Here is a 16,387-nt window from a genome sequence, read left to right on the forward strand (position 1 = left end):
CTGAGGCTATTTTCAAAGTCACTCTGATTTGGCTATTTTCAAAGTCACAAAGCCCTCCAAGAGATTCTGCCTCAAGGGTCTGGGCTGCAGCCTAGATCTCTCCCAAGGATTCTGGCACTGCCCTGCTGGGAACCACTGGCCCCGCTTGCTTTTCTCTTTCAGGCTTCAGGAAACTTCTCCACTAGAAATGAGGGTAGGCATCCGCTCTGGCTCCTCTGGGGATCCAGATCCCATAGTCATGGAAGGTTGGAGACCATTTGTCCCACCCTCAGGTACAGATGGAAGCTGTGGCCCAGGTGACATCTCCAGAATCAGAGGCAAGCCAACAAGTCAGTCTCTGGGGCCTCCTTTGGGATGCAGGGAGCCCTTGAATGCCTCAAAGGCTGATGGGTTCAGCTGAGACACAGAGGTGTCCCCAGACTACCACACCCCAGTATGGTGCATGGGGGGGACAGAGCCAGTTAGGGGTGGGCCTTAGATCGGGAGGCATCATCAACGCTCCAGAAAAGACCCTGCTGGCTCTAGAGGCACTCTGAGCTCCTGCTTTGCCCTCACTGTCTCTGACTTGGCTCAACCTTCATCCTGTGGCAGCCCTCGCCACCCCCATCACCCCGTTTCTCATCTAGACTCGAGTGCTCAAGATGTCAGAGCCCTAAGCCACTCACCTGCACATAACCCTTCCACTGCCAGAGGACCCCGGCCCCCCACAGCTCTTGTTCCCCCTTAGGGGAGATCCTGTCCCAAAGAGAAAGCCATGGGAGGCAGTGACTGGACAGGAGTCCTACCCAAGGCCTTATCACCACTTCTGGGGCATGTCCCTTGAGCCTCCATTTCCTTGCCTGTCAAATGGGTAAATAGCTGTTGCCCTGCCTTGCTTGCTGTGTGTGATTTAGAGGGTTGCTATTGAGGATGAGGACACTCTGGATGGAGGGCGGGAAGGTCCCGTGTGAGTTGAAGTGAAGGCGCATGGAGATACCCAGCCTCTGACTGCATGCCCACTGCCCCTTCCCCAAACCTTCAGGATCTTTTCCAGCTGCTTCTGCGTGTCGACCACGATGACATTGGCGCAGCAGTCATAAGCGATGTACTGGCAGGCCTCGGGGGAGCTGGTGGTGTAGATGCCGGTGACGATGCCACTGTAGGAGACCCAGAAAGATTCACCTCAGGAGAGGTGCAGAGGGGCCACTCCCTTCCCCCACCCCCACATCTGTAGCCCCCAGACCCAGAGAGCTCCCACAGCCTGGCAGGAGGGGCTCCCAAGGCACCTCAACGCCTCTGCCCCTGCAGAGAGGGTGCCAGATGCAGGTCCACCAGAAGGCCCCAGGGAGGAGGCATGATGGTGGGGAGTGGGTGGGGGCTACTAAAAAGAGATAAGGACCCTCCCCTACCCTCTACCCACCGCCAACCCACTGGAGACCCCATCCCTGCCCCTGCCACTCACCCTGCAAATACTGTGCCCACTGCTGAGAAGAACCACTCCGGGGAGTTGAAGCCGAGGATGGCCACACTGTGGGCCCGCTCCAGGCCGAGCTCCAGGCCAAAGGCAGACAGGCCAGGTCAGCCAGGCAGGGAATGGGACCCTCATGCCCCTCTCAGAGCCCCCACTGCGACTGCAGGGGACCCTGCAGGCTCCACCCTCCCAGGGTCCCCTCAGTCAGAGAATCCCCTTGGAGGAGAAGGGGTTGGTCACTCAACAGCCCTCACTGCGCCTCCCAAGGCCTTCCCAGGGAGTGTGTCCGGCCCCTCAGCCCAGCACACTGGGCTTCCAGCCCGCCCTGAATGTGATCACAAATGAAAAGTGAGTATCAAGTGCTTGGCACATGGTAGGGGCTCAGCAAATAAAAGCTCAGTACGGTGCCCAGCATGGAGTATCAGCTCCACGCACAGTGATGGCTTTTACAGTTATTGTTCCTAAGAGCCTTGCCCAGTGGGCAAGTGGCCTGTGAGGCCCAGAGCTGGCAGGCACATCTGGGGAGGGGCAAGGCCTTGCCATGAAGGGCCCCCTTACCTTCAGGAAGCCCTTGGCAGCTCTGCGGGCGAGCAGGTAGTATTGGGAGTAGGAGATGTGCTCCCACTTGTCCTGGCGCTTGAAACCCAGAGCGCTGAAGTCCCCGTACTTGTCCAGGGCCTCGTAGAACATCCGATGCACAGTGTAGGGAAGTTGTGGGCAGCTGGGGTCTATGCGTAGGCGCACTCGCCCATCGGCCCGAGTCGTCCACAGTGCCACCTCTGCGGGGTGGGGGGAGACCACAGCTTGGATCATGCCAGCCTGAGGTTTTCCCCAGGGGACCCTTGTCCTGCCCTGGGTGGAGCTCGCAGCCCTTCTGGTGCTGAAAATGCCTTAGGTACTGAGCTTTGAGGCTGGCAGGCAAGGATAGGCTGGGGTAGGCTGGGGTAGGCTGGGAGACCGCCTAGAGGAGGAGATCTGACTCAGCCTTGAAGGAAGAGCAAAGTTTAGGGATGCAGCAAAGAAGATGAGAGGAAATAACTGGAGGAAAGACGGAAGGCCTAGACACTCTGTTCCTTCTTTTATCCCAGCTGGAATTTGCCTCCCAAGGTTGGACAGTGGAACTGTCAGATCTCCAGAACTCCAGATCTCCTTCAGGGTGTCTGGTTTTCCCTGCCCTCCTGTGAACGGGTTGGGGACAGATCCAACTAGACAGAAGGTCAAAGCACCAAAGAGAATGACCCTCTCGAGAGTCTGGAGGAGACTGAAAACCATCAGCCCTGCTCTCCAGTCTCCCAGTCTCAGGAAATAACAACAGTCTTTGCTCATTCTCCCTCACAAATGAGGTGTCTCATTTAGTCTTCACAGCATGGGTTTGGAGAGCTCCATTGCACAGATGGGGCAGCTGCAACTCAGAGAGGTTCAGTCATGTACCCAAGATCACACATCGAGAAAGTGCAGGGTCAGGATTTGAATTCAGGTGTACCTGATGCCACAGCTCACACTTAGGACATTGTCGGGGGTGCCACCCCACCTTTAAGAGTCAGAGGCTTACTCCGTGTGTGGTGGGTGGGCACAGAGGTTTACTACTTAGTATGCAAGACTTTGGCAAGCCACTGAACCACTGAATCAGTTTCAGGGGAAAGATGAGGACTCAGTTCTCAGGGTGGACATGAGAATCAAGAGAAAGGGTGTATATGAAGAAGATTTGACCTATGGCTGGTGCTCCATAAATGCACGTTTTCCTTCTTCCTCTTTTTTTCCAAATTTGCAAAGGAAGCTTGAATGGGTGGTCTGGACCCTTTGGTCTCATGAGACCTCCTTTCCTTAGGGCAAAGGTGGTGGTTCCACGATGAAGGTGGGAAGGGATGAGGGCTGGCCAGGACACATGGGCTGCTCTGCCACCTGCTGGCCAGACCCACCTTGCCCATTGTCCTGTCACCGGTCCTTCCCTGAGGCAGACAGATGAATAAGATGAGCTTGTTCCTTCTCTTTGACACTCTTAGGTTGCATGCAGACTCTGAGGTTGGCAGAAAGAGGTAAAGATCTGGGGTCTGGGACAGGAAAGCCCATTCCTCCTCCTGTGGAGCGCCAGAAGTGGGGATGACAAGGACATATCCAGACCCAAACGGGATAGATGGCAGCTTGCAGGAAATGCAGGCGGGGCAGGGGAGGGTGCCAGAGAGAAGATCTTATGTATGGCAGAGGCCAAGACCTCCTCGGATGAACGCCTCTGCCACTGGCCATGCGGGAGCCCTGAGCCCTCAGGTAGTGGCTTGAGTCAAGGGCTACTGAGCCCTGTACAATCCCTCCTCAGCCCTCTCCAAGCCTTGCCCCATATCCCGGGATGCCAGCCTGGTGGACCCCGCTGATCTGCCTCTTCAGAGCCTCTAACTGTTGCATTTTGCTAAAGTCCATGCCCAGACCAGAAAGTCAGGTACACCTGGGTTCAAAAACCTCAATTCTGCCTCTGTGTGCTGTTTGACCTAACAAACCGTTCTCTCAGCCGCATCTTCATCACCTGCAAATGTGAGGGGTTGGCAAGGACATGGGGACACAGAAGCCCTCATACAGTGCTGGTGGGAATGAGATGGTACAACCGTGTAGGAAAACAGGTTAGCAGTTTCTTAAAGAGTTAAACATAAAACTACAACGTGATCCAGCAACTCCACTCTTAGGTATCTACCCAAGATAAATAAAAACACATGTCCCCCACGAAGCTTACACACTGATGTTCTTCACAGCATTGTTTATTGGTCAAAAAATTGAAACAATCCAAATGTCCACTGACTTGTAAGTGAAAAACAAAATGTGGTCAGAGAGTAGCATGCTATTCAGCTCTGAAAAGGAACAAAGTGGCCTGGGGCAGTGGCTCATACCTGTAAACACATGAGGACACCGAGGCGGGTGGATCACTTGAGCCCAGGAGTTCAACACCAGCCAGGGCAACATAGTGAGACCCCATCTCTTCAAAAAATAAAAAAAATTAGCAGGGCATGGTGGGAATATAATTCCCAGCTACTTGGGAGGCTGAGGTGGGAGGATCGTTTGAGTGTGGGAGGTCAAGGCTGCAGTGAGCCATGATCGCACCACTGCACTCCAGCCTGGGCAACAGAGTGAGACTCTGACTCAAAAAAAAAAAAATTAAAATTAAATAATAAATTAAAAATAGATAAAAAGGAATAAAGTACGGATAGAGGCTACAACATGGATGAAACTCAAAAACATGTTCAATGAAAGAAGCCAGGTACGAAAAAGGAAAGGCAGAAAAGATAGTAGCAGATTACTGGTTGCCCCAGGCTAGAGGTGGGAGTGGGGAGTGACCGTAGAACAAGCACAGGAGATCTTTTTGGGGTGATGGCCATGCCCCAACATTGGATTGTGGGGATGTTTTGCAACTCCGTAAACTTGCTAAAAATAATCAAATTGTGCACTTAAAATGGGTAAATTTCATGGCATATAAATTATAGCTCAATAAAGCTACTTAAGAAAAACACAGAGGGCTGGGCATGGTGGCTCATGCCTATAATCCTAGCACTTTGGGAGGCCGAAGCAGGCAGATCAATTGAGGCCAGAAGTTAAAGACCAGCCTGAGCAACACGGTGAAACCCTGTCTCTACTAAAAATACAAAAATTTGCTGGTCATGGTGGTGCACACCTGTAATCCCAGCTACTTGGGAAGTTGAGGCATGAGAATTGCTTGAACCTGGGAGGTGGAGGTTGCAGTGAGCTGAGATCACACCGCTGCCCTCCAGCCTGGGCGATAGAGCAAGACTCTGTCAAAAAAAAAAAAAAAAAAAAAAAAAGAGAATGTTGACCCCCCCACAAAGTGGTGCAAGGATCCTGTGCAATGGCCCTCAGAGCATGCCCAGGGCTTGGCATCCAGTTGCCGCTCAGTGGTTGTTACTTCTCTTCCCTCCTGGCGCAGATTCCTCCTAGGCCTAGACCAGAGAAAAGGCGACTTTCACCTCTAGAAGCTCACACTCCTCTGTATTCACCTGTTCACCCAGGTTGCCAAGAAGAGCAGAGGTGAGTCTTGGGATCTCTAGCCAAACGTTTTAACTTGAGCATTTATAATCTCTCTCTTTTTTCTTTCTGTCTTTCCTTTTTTTTGACATGGAGTCTCACTCACTATATTGACCAGCCTGGAGTGCAGTGGTGCTATCTCAGCTCACTGCAACCTCCACCTCCTGGTTTCAAGCAATTCTCCTGTCTCAGCCTCCCGAGTAGCTGGGACTACAGTCATGCACCACCATGCCTGGCTAATTTTTTTGTATTTTTTGGTAGAGACAGGGTTTCACTGTGTTGGCCAGGCTGGTCTCGAACTCCTGGCCTCAAGTGATCAGCCTGCCTTGGCCTCCCAAAGTGCTGGGATGACAGGCGTGAGCCACCATGCCCAGCCACTATAATCTCTTTTTTTGTTTTTGAGACAAAGTCTCACTCTGTCGCCCAGGCTGGAGTGCAGTGGCACGATCTTGGCTCACTGCAACCTCTGCCTCCTGGGTTCAAGTGATTCTCCCACCTCAGCCTTCTGAGTAGCTGGGATTACAGGCGCGTGCCACCATGCCTGGCTAATTTTTGTATTTTTAGTAGAGATGGGGTTTCGCCATGTTGGCCAGGCTGGTCTTGAACTCCTGACCTTAGGTGATCTGCCTGCCTCGGCCTCCCAAAGTGCTGGTATTACAGGCATGAACCACCGTGCCTGGCCTATAATCTCTTTTTAATGACCAAAATGTGCATACTTGTTCCAAGAAATACAAAACAATTTAGCCGTCTATGACAGAAAAAGTGATAGGCCCTCTTTCTACAAATACACATACAAGGACTTAGCTTTTATTTTGTTGTTGCAATTGCTTTTTATGAAAAATAAGGTGGCAGAGGGGAGAGGTCATGTTATTAACATATTAATCACCTGTAGCAAACCCAAAATGCTCCTGGGACCAGGTTGGCAGTGTATCAGCATCATAGTAAATAATGTATTATAATACATAATAAATGAATGAAGTGCCCCAGGATTTGCAAGTGAAACTAGAGGCAGTCTTCTTTTCCAGGAAGAAATGAGCTCACTCTTACTTTCCTTGAGACACATGGACCTTGGAGTCCACCTTTTGTTTCTCTGCTTTTGATAGAGACATGGAACAGTGCAATATTTTTCTTTTCTTTTCTTTTTTTTTTTTGCCGGGGTCGGTGGGGGACAGGGTCTCACTCTGTCACCCAGGGCTCAAAAGATCTTCCAATCTCAGCCTCCTGAGTAGCTGAGACCATAGGTGTGCAGCACTAAGCCCAGATAATTTTCTGTATTTTTGGTAGAGACGGAGGGGTTAGCCATGTTGCCCAGGCTGGTATCAAACTCCCGAGTTCAAATGATCCTCCAGCCTTGGCCTCCCAAAGTGCTAGGATTACAGGCATAAGCCACTGTGCCTGACCATATTTTTCCATTATATGAAAAACTACAGGCCAAGTGCAGTGGCTCATGCTTGTAATCATAGCACTTTGGGAGGCCAAGGCAGGGGGATTTCTTGAGGCCAAAAGTTCCAGACAGCCTGAACAAAAGAGAGACCTTATCTCTACAAAAAGTAGATCCTGGCTCTACAAAAATTTAGCCAGGTGTGTGAAGTATGTAAAGTAATGTGTATTCTAATTAGATCGATTTAGCCATTCCACAATGTATACATATTTTAAAACAACATATTGTACACAATAAATGTGTACAATTTTTGTCAATTTAAAAAGTAAAGTTTTTTAAAAAGAAAGAAAAACTGCAGTGCAAGGGCAATGATAATTGTACCGACTGCGGCCTCAGTATCCAGGAGGCAGCAAGGAGTGGTTGTCATCCAAAGGGGACTATGGAGGTGGGAGAATGCATACTTCATCCAAATGGGGTGGCCGCTCCTCAACTCTAGGATTTGGTACCCAGTAGGAATGGAGACCAAAAGTTACCAGAAATCTGGGTGTGTTTTAAATAAATTTAATACTTTTAATTCAATTTTTTTTGAGACAAAGTCTTGCTCTGTTGCCCAAGCTGGAGTGCAGAGGCGTGACTATAGGTCATTGGAGCTCCCAATTCCTGGGCTTAAATGATCCTGCCACCTCAGCCTCCTAAGTAACTGGGACCATAGGTACATGCCACCATTCCCAGCTATTTTTTTTTTTTTTTTAATTTTAGTAGAGACAAGATCTTGCTATGCTGCCCAGGCTGGTCTTGAACTCCTAGTCTCAAGCAATCTTCCTACCTTGGCCTCCCAAAGTGCTGGGATTATAGGTGTGAGTCACTGCGTTCAGTCAAATGTATGTTTTAAATCATATGACTCAAATCAAACCTAGCCATTAGCCAAATCATCCATCTTTAATGTTGGTGATATTAGCATGCCTGCCCCATTGTGTGCATGCTGTGTGGCTGTGTCGTACTGCACGGTTGGGCCCTATCATAATTGACTCTGCCACTCTCCACTGAAGGATGCTCAAGTGATATCCAGCCTCCAGCCCTCCTTTTACGTTTAGATTATTAGAAGGAGGTTTACCGGATCAAGGGAATAGAGTGTTTAAAATCTTGATGGACATTTTGGACAGATTTCTTCACCTAATTTCTCCTCTCTCATCAGCTACATGGTTCTGTCTTTTTCCTGTTTCTTCTTCCGTGGAGCCTGTGCTTTTGTGTCAGGTCATCTCACATCCTTCTTGGACGGGGGGAATGAGGCATGGGAAGGGAAGGAAGGTTCATAGATCTGCAAGGTCAGTCTCCTATTAGCCCAGCTGTTTCCTGACAGGGACAAGAACCCTGGCCCTGGAGGACCCCTTGTCACTCTTGGGAAGGGTGACAAGGCCTCCTAGTCAGCTGCGTGACCCAGCCCTTTCTCTGCACAAGCTCAGCTGAGCCAGCAGGGCCTGTCCGAGCCTCTAGACCAACTGGAAGAGGAGATCCTGGTGGGAAAGGGGCTGCCCCTGCCCTCACTGAGGCCCCCATCATCTCTTGCTTATTGCTTACTGAGCCCCTGCCATGTGCCATGTCATTCTTTGACCATCACCGCTGTCACCTCCCAAAAGAGTTGAGTGGCAGAGCTGGCATCCAAACTCCCACAGTTCCATACCCAAGTCTGCTCTGTTCCCATGGGGGTGCCGCCTCTCATGGTGAATTTCAAGGAAGACCCCGGCACCACATCTCCCATTTCCTCTGGGAAAGGACTATCATGTCTCCCGCCAAGTCCTGTGCCAGGCTCAGGCTGGGTGATCTTGGGCAGCCATGACCTCCAGCCACTGGCCTTTTCCCACCTTCCTGAGGCTCCCAGAGTGACCTTGCTAAACCCAGGTCTGACCTGCTCAAAAGCCCCCAACAGCTCTCATTGGCCACAGGGAGATGTAGATACCATGGCTTCTAAGGCAGGCCCTCCCCAAGGGGCTCACTTACCTTTCCCAGCGTCAACACACACCTTTCCTTAGAGCCAACCTGAACTGCTCCCAGTTCTCTTTGGTTCCCCGCCTCTGTGTCTTTGCCTGTGCTGTGACTCTGCCTGCAATGCCCTTCCCTCCATCACACGTCCATACTTTACCGCCCTTCAAGGACTATGTGTTGCCTCCTCACTAAAGACTTCCATCCTTGAGCCTAATGAAGGATGGGGTCATGGTCAGGGCTGCCTCTTCCACCAGCCTGGAGCTCTGGAAGTCAGGTTCCCTCCCCTCTGAGTCCTGGCTACCAGCAGCAACTTGGCCCCGAGCAGAGGCCAGGGCCCTCTTCTTTGGGAAGAACGAGCTGACCTCTGCCCAACCCTAGTGCCAGGAGGGCTGGAGACCCAGTGACTGTGTCTAGAGGACCCAGGCCTTCATCTCTCCCCCACCTCACCCTTGCCCCCAGGGTGGCCAATGAGGAGGCAGGACATGTTGTGCTCAAGCACAGAGACAGGCTCCCAGAGCAGGTATCTCCTCAAGAGGGACACACCAGCCTGCTTTCCCATCCTGCACCCCTGAGAGACCTAGGTAGGGCCTGCCCTGCTCAGTGTCCTTCTGACCTGGGCCACCACAGTTCAGTGGCCTCAGCCTTGGGTGCCAGCTGCCAAGCTCACTCCCACCCTTGAGAGCTGAAAGAAGGGAAGACAGATGCATCTCCTACCCTGGGGTGCGCAATCCTCCCCCATCTTCTCACGTCCATGTGTTCCCATCTGTGGGCTCTGCTCACACTGTGTCCTCTGCCAATATCCCTCTCTATAGAAGAAGGAGAAGTCTCTGGACAATGACTTAGAAGGGCTGGGCCTGGGTTTTAGCTACTGGCAAGGTGTGCCAAACGCAGGGCAGAACAGTCAGAAAGGGTTGCCCACAGCTGTTGAGCCTTGGACACTGGCCCTGCGACCCTGACCACATGCATGAGGCTGGAGTTGCAAGCCCTGGCCAGAGGCACATAAGGTTGCCTGCAGGAGCACTGCTCAGTGGGAGTGCTCCCTGTAGGTGGTGACAGACAATTAGAGCCTCTCTGTTGCAGAGTTTGGAAGTGACTTGCAGAGATCAGGACAGCCAAGCTGAGATAATGGGGTGGTGGAAGTCACAGCATAGTGAGTGGAGTGCACAGACGCAGGTGGTGGCAGCAAGGCAGGGAGGAGCTGAATTGCAACAATGCTAGTTGTCACCTGAGCAGGGAGCCAGGAAGGTCCATTCTTCCCATTCCCTGCTACCTCTTTCTTTTTTCTTTTATTTTCTTTCCCATTATTATTATTATTATTATTATTATTATTTTGAGACAGAGTCTTGCTCTGTCACCAGGTTGGAGTGCCGTGGCACGATCTTGGTTCACTGCAACCCCTGCCTCCCGGGTTTAAGCGATTCCCCTGCTTCAGCCCCCCGAGTAGCTGGGACTACAGGCGCACACTACTATGCCCAGCTAATTTTTTGTATTTTAGTAGAGACAGGGTATCATCATGTTGGGCCAGGCTGGTCTTGATCTCCTGACCTCGTGATCTGCCCAAAGTGGTGGGATTACAGGCATGAGCCACCACTCCCGACTTCCTCCTAGCCTCTTTCTAAGCTTCTTTTCTTCCTTGCCTTTCCTCACAATAACCCACATCTCCTGAAGCCATCTGAACTCATCTCCTAACCTCCCTCTCTCCCTGGGTTTCTCCTAAAAGGAAAGAACCTGAAGCAACAAAGATATAATCAGGCAAATAGACAACATCCACTGTCTGTAAGGTGCAGTGCAGTGCAGAACATGAACTGGCACAACTTTCTTGGGGACAACTGGCAATATATATCCAAAGGTTTAAAACAGAAACATCCTTGCACTTAGCAATCATACTTTCTGGAAGTTACTCAAGGGAAGCAATCATAGACATGTACAGCGAGAATGTGGAAATGGATACCTGCACAGCTCCGTGTCTATTAGCAAAGCCATTGGAAACAACCCAAATGTCCAACAGGGGACTGGTCTCCTATTCGGTTCATTACGGTAGAGCCATACCATGGATTCCTATGCAGTCATTAAAATAAAGTACTAAAATAATATTTAATGACATGTGGAAATGTTCACAGTATAACGTCGAGTGAAAAGAGGACCAAAAAATGTGCATACAGAAATGCATAGACCACACTGAAAAGAACTGTATTCACGTATTCTTATTAAAAGGCTTAGCACATTGTGGGTATTCAAGACATCTCTCTCTCCCCTTTGTACCTAGACTCTGAGCTTCTGATGCAAGCACTGACCTTGCAATAAGTGTTTGCTGAAAGAGTAAATCCAATTAAGCATGTGATGCTTCTAGCTGCATCAGGAATACAGGCAGAGACCTCAGCCAGACGGGTCATCTTGGGAAGCTGGGGCAGGGAGTTTCCACACGCAGCATATCAGAGGTAGATGGTCCTTTTACAGATGAGAAAACTGAGTCCCAGAGTGGGCAGGGATGGCCAAGGTCATGGCAGAGTTAGGGGCAGAGTTGGGACTAGGCCTCAGTTGGTCCCGCAGCTGCCTTGTGTCAGTAGCTGGCAGGCTGTTCAGTGAATGGAAGCTTGGGAGTCCAAAGTCTACTCTCCCCTGGATGGTGCCGGGGTGGAGAGTGTGCCCCAGTCCCCTAACTCTGTCATATGCTGGGCAGCTCAGAACCAAGCATGAGGGAGGGATATGAGTGGGCCCAGGTCTGCTGTGGCACCTCTCAGCCTGCCTCTCTGAAGGTGGTTTCCTGTGGGTAGGAGGGACTTAGGAAATCAGGATGATTGCCAGTCCTTAACGTAGTCCTCATCTCCCCTTTGTGCCCCATCAACAGGGGTGCAACCATCAGCTCTGTCCCAAACTAAGATCACTGCTGCAATATCAGCCAAGAATGGGGAAGGACACAATCAAGGTCTCTGTTGCTCAGCAAGGCATCCAGATCCCAGCAGGAGCTGACTCCAAAAGGCAACCAATGACTAGATCCAGAGCACAGTGGAGACCCCAGAAAGCTCACAGCCTGCTGCCAAGGCAGCACCACCAGCACACTGCCCACCCACCAAGTGCCAAGTCAGCTGAGAGCCGGGGGTGGGCTTTCCCAGGCAAGGCTGGTACTCTCTGCCACCTCCCTCTCCCTCTCCCCCTTCCTCCCTCTGCCACTTGTCTTGGCCTGACCCTGGCTTGTATCTTATCCATCCACCCTTTATGCTGGGGGCCACTGGGCAGGCAGGGAGCTGTGTTCTCTGGGGTTCTGGAATAAAGGCGTCTAAAGAGCAAAGGCAGTCACTCAATTAGCCGGGAAGGAGAACAACACAACAGCAGAGAGCAGAAGGCTGGGGCTGTTTTCTGTGGTCTGTGGGAAAGGCTGCAGGAAAGTAGCTAATTGTGCAGATGGAGGAATAACTGGTCCTGAGGAAGAGGTGGATCTCAGACCTAGGACAGATCTCTCTCTGAGAATGGTCCTGCAGGGCACCGACCCCAAAGGCCTTCCTCCAAAGGCCAGGCAGAGACCAGCCCCAGGTGGGGCCCTCTCTCCAACACTGGACCCTGAGCTGAGGGCCAGCCCAAGGCAAGATACTCTTGGGGATACAGAAGAGGAAGAGGCCACACTGGCCCCAGGACATGAAGAGAGATGAGGACAAGACCTATCACAGAAGGGTCTGTCAGCTGTTCGGTAGTTCCTCTGTGCCCGAGGGGAGAGGGTCCCTGCAGCTGCCACTCCTGGCTTTCTCGACGGGGACTCAAGAGCTCTGAGTTCTGGCCACCACAGCAGAGTAACCCTGGGCAGACCCCTGGTCTCCCTGGGCCTCAGTTTCTACATCTGAATTACAATTGGGGTGGACTAGATATTCTCTATACGCTCCTCCGTGGTCATTGTTTTAGCTTTTTAATCCTGCCTCTAGGATTCCACTTGTCCAGGCCTGGACCACCAGGGTAAGGGACCCAAGATGTGCTTTACCTGCCCCTGTAAAGGTGAGCACGCTCAGGAGATGTGCAGGAGACCTCAGGCTGGGTTTCCATCCACTGGAGAGAAGCTAGGTCTGAGCAAGAAATCGGGCATCCCAGCCAGAAGCCCTGGGCTGACCTGCCCCAGACCTGTTCCACATGGCAGGGTCCCAGGAGGGGACACCCAGGCAGTGTCTGAGGCTGTCCAGGCAGGGGCTGGGTGGGTGCCTTGACCCCTGTGGAAAATGTTTCTCTAAGGACCCCCAGAGATTCCACTCGTTTTGGCTGGCAGGGCCAGGATTACCTGTTTCCATAGCACGGAGAAGGAATCACCGGCACTCATTTCCTCTGACCCTTGGAAAGCCTTTCCTGCCGGCCCCCACTCCCAGCCCCATCAGAGGCTGCCAGGACAGGTAGGTTCTCCGCCTTCCGCTATCCCAACGGCCTCCTCCTGCTACCCGGCCTCAAACTGTGAGCTTCTTGAGGACAAGAGTTGTATTGGGCTTCTTTCCGGCTCCCTAGCTCATAGCTTCAGCCTGAAACACCACCCCTTGCGATGTTTGAGAAGGGTTGGAGTGACAAACCGAGGGAGGCCCAGCAAATCCCTTGACCCACAAAGGGCTTCACTGGACTGGAGACAAGTGGGGCTGAGCACCTACCTTCCCAATCTCAAAATCTCCTTAGTGGGTGTGGGAGTTTCCTAGGGAGAAAGCGGGTGGGGAGCCAGCCCTGGCCAGCACCTCCAGCAGTTTCATCCCCAGCAGCTGCTCACCCCGGGTGCCCTTCCTTCTCTTTGGTCTTGATGCTGCCCTTCTCCAGCTGGGCTTCATGCTTAATATAGAGAGGCCAGCAAGTAAAAAGTAATGTGTCTCCAGGGCCCAGCACAAGGCTGCCTTTGTGTGAAGGTCAGATTCCAGTGTCTCTGTGGCCGGACTTTGTGCAGCTGCTCCCTGGGAGTACAGCCATCAGGGCAGCTCAGAGCTCAGCCTAGGGACCAGAGCTCAGGACTTCAAACTTTTTGGGAGCTCAAAGAGATCTGGGAGCCTCCGAGGGCTCCAGAGTGAGCCCTGATTCCTGTGTACAAGACTCCAAGAGCTCCCCAGAGGAGCTGCCAGGGGCTGCAGTTAGATGGAAGGGAGGCAGGGGCTGGCCAGACCTGGGAGGGCCAGACCTGGAAGACCAGACTGTGTGATGCCATCTACGTCCTGAAGAGGCAGTGTGGCCAGTTAAGAGTTCCGCCTCTTACCGGTTGTGTGACTCTGAGAAAATCACTAACCCTCTCTAAGCTCCATTTCCTCTACCAAATGGGAATGATACATATGCTTTCCCTGCTGCTGATATGAGGATAAAATGAAAGAATACAAGAAAGTCTCTTAGCACAGGACGTGGCTCTTCTTATTCAGGGCACAACTGTGTGGGGAAGGAGGACTTTCAGTTCTCCTAATCCCACGAATCCCTCCTCCCCAGCAGTCTTTGATAGGGATAGTTGCCTTTTCTCAATCTTATCAAAAGCTGCTTTGTGAAAGGGCAGCTCCAAGACCCCTCCCAATCTGTGCCAGCCCCAATCCCCCTTCTTGCACAGAGACTAGAGCCCAGGGCTCCCAAGCTTCTGGGGAGTCAATGAGAAAGAGTCCAAGCTCCGCTCCAGGCCTGGCACGCGGTGGACACTCCATCCATGAGAAACTGGAACTCATCCACACTCTAGCGCAAAGGCTCCTCCTCCACCCCCAAGGACACCAGGGCTGCAGGAGAGGGTGCTGGGCAGAGCATGGCCCCCGAGCCAGGTCTGTGGGAGCCCATGACGCCTGCTCAGCACTGCCCTGGGAAGCACCTGGGATCCCTCTGTGGCCTCCGCTCTGGGTGCCTGCTGACAACCACGGTTCCTCCTTAGCCCCTCCCAAACCGCCCCTTTCTCCTTGTCACCAGCCCTGGAAGCTGAACTCCCAAAGGCAGAGCACTCAGTCCAGACCTCTAGGCCTAGAGGTAGCTTGCGGTTCTGAGGACAGCTGGAGGTTCTTCTAATGCAGGAGGCCCACTTTGCCCCCACAGCTCCCAGAGAGCAGCCCTCTTTCCTCAGCCTGTCCCTGCCCTTTACAGAGGACCTGTCTGCCCTCAGACTGGGGGTTCTTTGAGGGCAGGAAAGAAGATTGTCCATCTCAGTCTCCCTCACAGCCCAGCACACAGGATGGAGGATCCTGGGGCACGTCTACCTTGGCCATCCCTGTCAGCTTCCCAAATTCCTAATACACTAGATCGTGATGGCCTTGTCACCTCCCCTGCAGTTGCCCACCCAGGCCCTGCCTCTCCATTAAACTCGGGGCCTTCTCCCTGCCCCCCATCTGGCCTCTGGCTGCTCAGATGCCTCTACTCCAGCACTGTCTGAAGGCACCCTCTCTGGGACTCCCTCCCCTGCTTGTTTAAAACCTGCCCATGCTGCGTGCCTGCTGCTGCAAGGCTGCCAGACGACAGCCATTCAGATGAAGGCATTGAGGCCCACAGGGCTGGGGATTACATGTTTCTCCCTGGGGATGCCAGATGCTTTTCTGGGGCTCCAAGGGACACGGACCCTCCCCCACACTGGCTCTCTTCCTGCCCCTTGAATTGCAGGAATGCCAGTGCCATCACTCATGCTCAGGACTTGCTGAGCTCCACGGTTTTTCTGTGGCCCAGGCCCCTGGTGCCAACACCTGCTCTTTGAGCACCCCAGAGAAGGGATTATAAAGTCTGGGGTGTCTGAGCCTAAGCAAGCTGGTGGGACCTGCTCCACGTGGCTCAGCAAGTCAGCGAGATGCCTTGGAATCCTGGGAGGATGAGCGTGGGAGGCTCCCTGGACCCAGCTGGCCCTGTTCCTGGCCTCTCTCCGGTGTCTTTCAAACCATTCTCAGAAACCAGTTGATCCTCTTCTTGGCCCAGTCCCTACTCCTTTATCTCTGAGGCGAGGGTGGGGGGCATGAGAAGAAACACCCACCCCCACAGTTCAGGCCAGATCCCTGCCAAAGCCCCCCAAGACACTTGGCCTGGGATAGGGGCAGCTGACCTGGCGGCATTGACCCTCTGCGCTGGGTACCTATTGTTTTCTTTTTGTTTTTAAATTTCTATGTTGTTACAATGTTGTTGTGTGGCCAATAAAAGTGCACAAAAGCTGTATTATTGTTATCATTTTGATGACTCCTCAGAGTCAGAGTAAATAACTCTGCCTTCCTTAAGGCACAATTATTTGATGGTGAAGATCAAGAAAATAATATGTAATGTTTCAAGCCTCCAAAACAAATCTTTCTAGTCTACACCTGTCTACCTGCCCCTTGCCCCAGTTAACAAAGCCAAAACTCCCAAGGCATTGCTTATCTGGGCTTTCTCCTGTCCCTCAGCAACCCTGTGCTAGAGATCCAAGTTCCCAAGGCCTGGCCCCAGATGATGTCCTACCCGTCTCTATCTCTGGCCTCTCTTCTTCCCAACTTCCTTGAAGAAGAAATCTCCCTACCCCCCCATTCCTTTCCATCACGCCTGGCCCTAATGGTGGCCATAAAGGAAGGGGCTTGGTGGAGTCCCTGGGAGCGTGGAGACCAGCAAGATCCCCAGCTACCCCTTCCCGC

At 52.3% G+C, this 16,387-nt stretch overlaps 1 protein-coding gene across 6 annotated transcripts in view; it reads right to left on the bottom strand.

Moving 5' to 3' along the window:
* ACSBG1 (acyl-CoA synthetase bubblegum family member 1) overlaps nt 1-16,387 on the bottom strand; it is a 65,771-nt gene that overhangs the window by 22,358 nt on the left and 27,026 nt on the right. For all 6 annotated transcript variants that reach the window (XR_004443594.1, XM_033237407.1, XM_033237535.1 and 3 more), the window contains 3 exons: nt 2,009-2,229; nt 1,442-1,530; nt 1,016-1,136 (listed from right to left, as the gene is read on the bottom strand). Coding sequence is in view for 5 of the 6 variants with exons in the window: in XM_033237407.1 (XP_033093298.1) it covers nt 1,016-1,136; nt 1,442-1,530; nt 2,009-2,229 (431 nt within the window). In the remaining variant the exon portion in view is untranslated. The remainder of the gene's footprint in view (nt 1-1,015; nt 1,137-1,441; nt 1,531-2,008; nt 2,230-16,387) is intronic.

This window comes from Trachypithecus francoisi, unplaced genomic scaffold (genome assembly GCF_009764315.1).
Source record: "Trachypithecus francoisi isolate TF-2019V2 unplaced genomic scaffold, Tfra_2.0 Contig00110, whole genome shotgun sequence".
Classification (NCBI taxonomy): Eukaryota; Metazoa; Chordata; class Mammalia; order Primates; family Cercopithecidae; genus Trachypithecus; species Trachypithecus francoisi.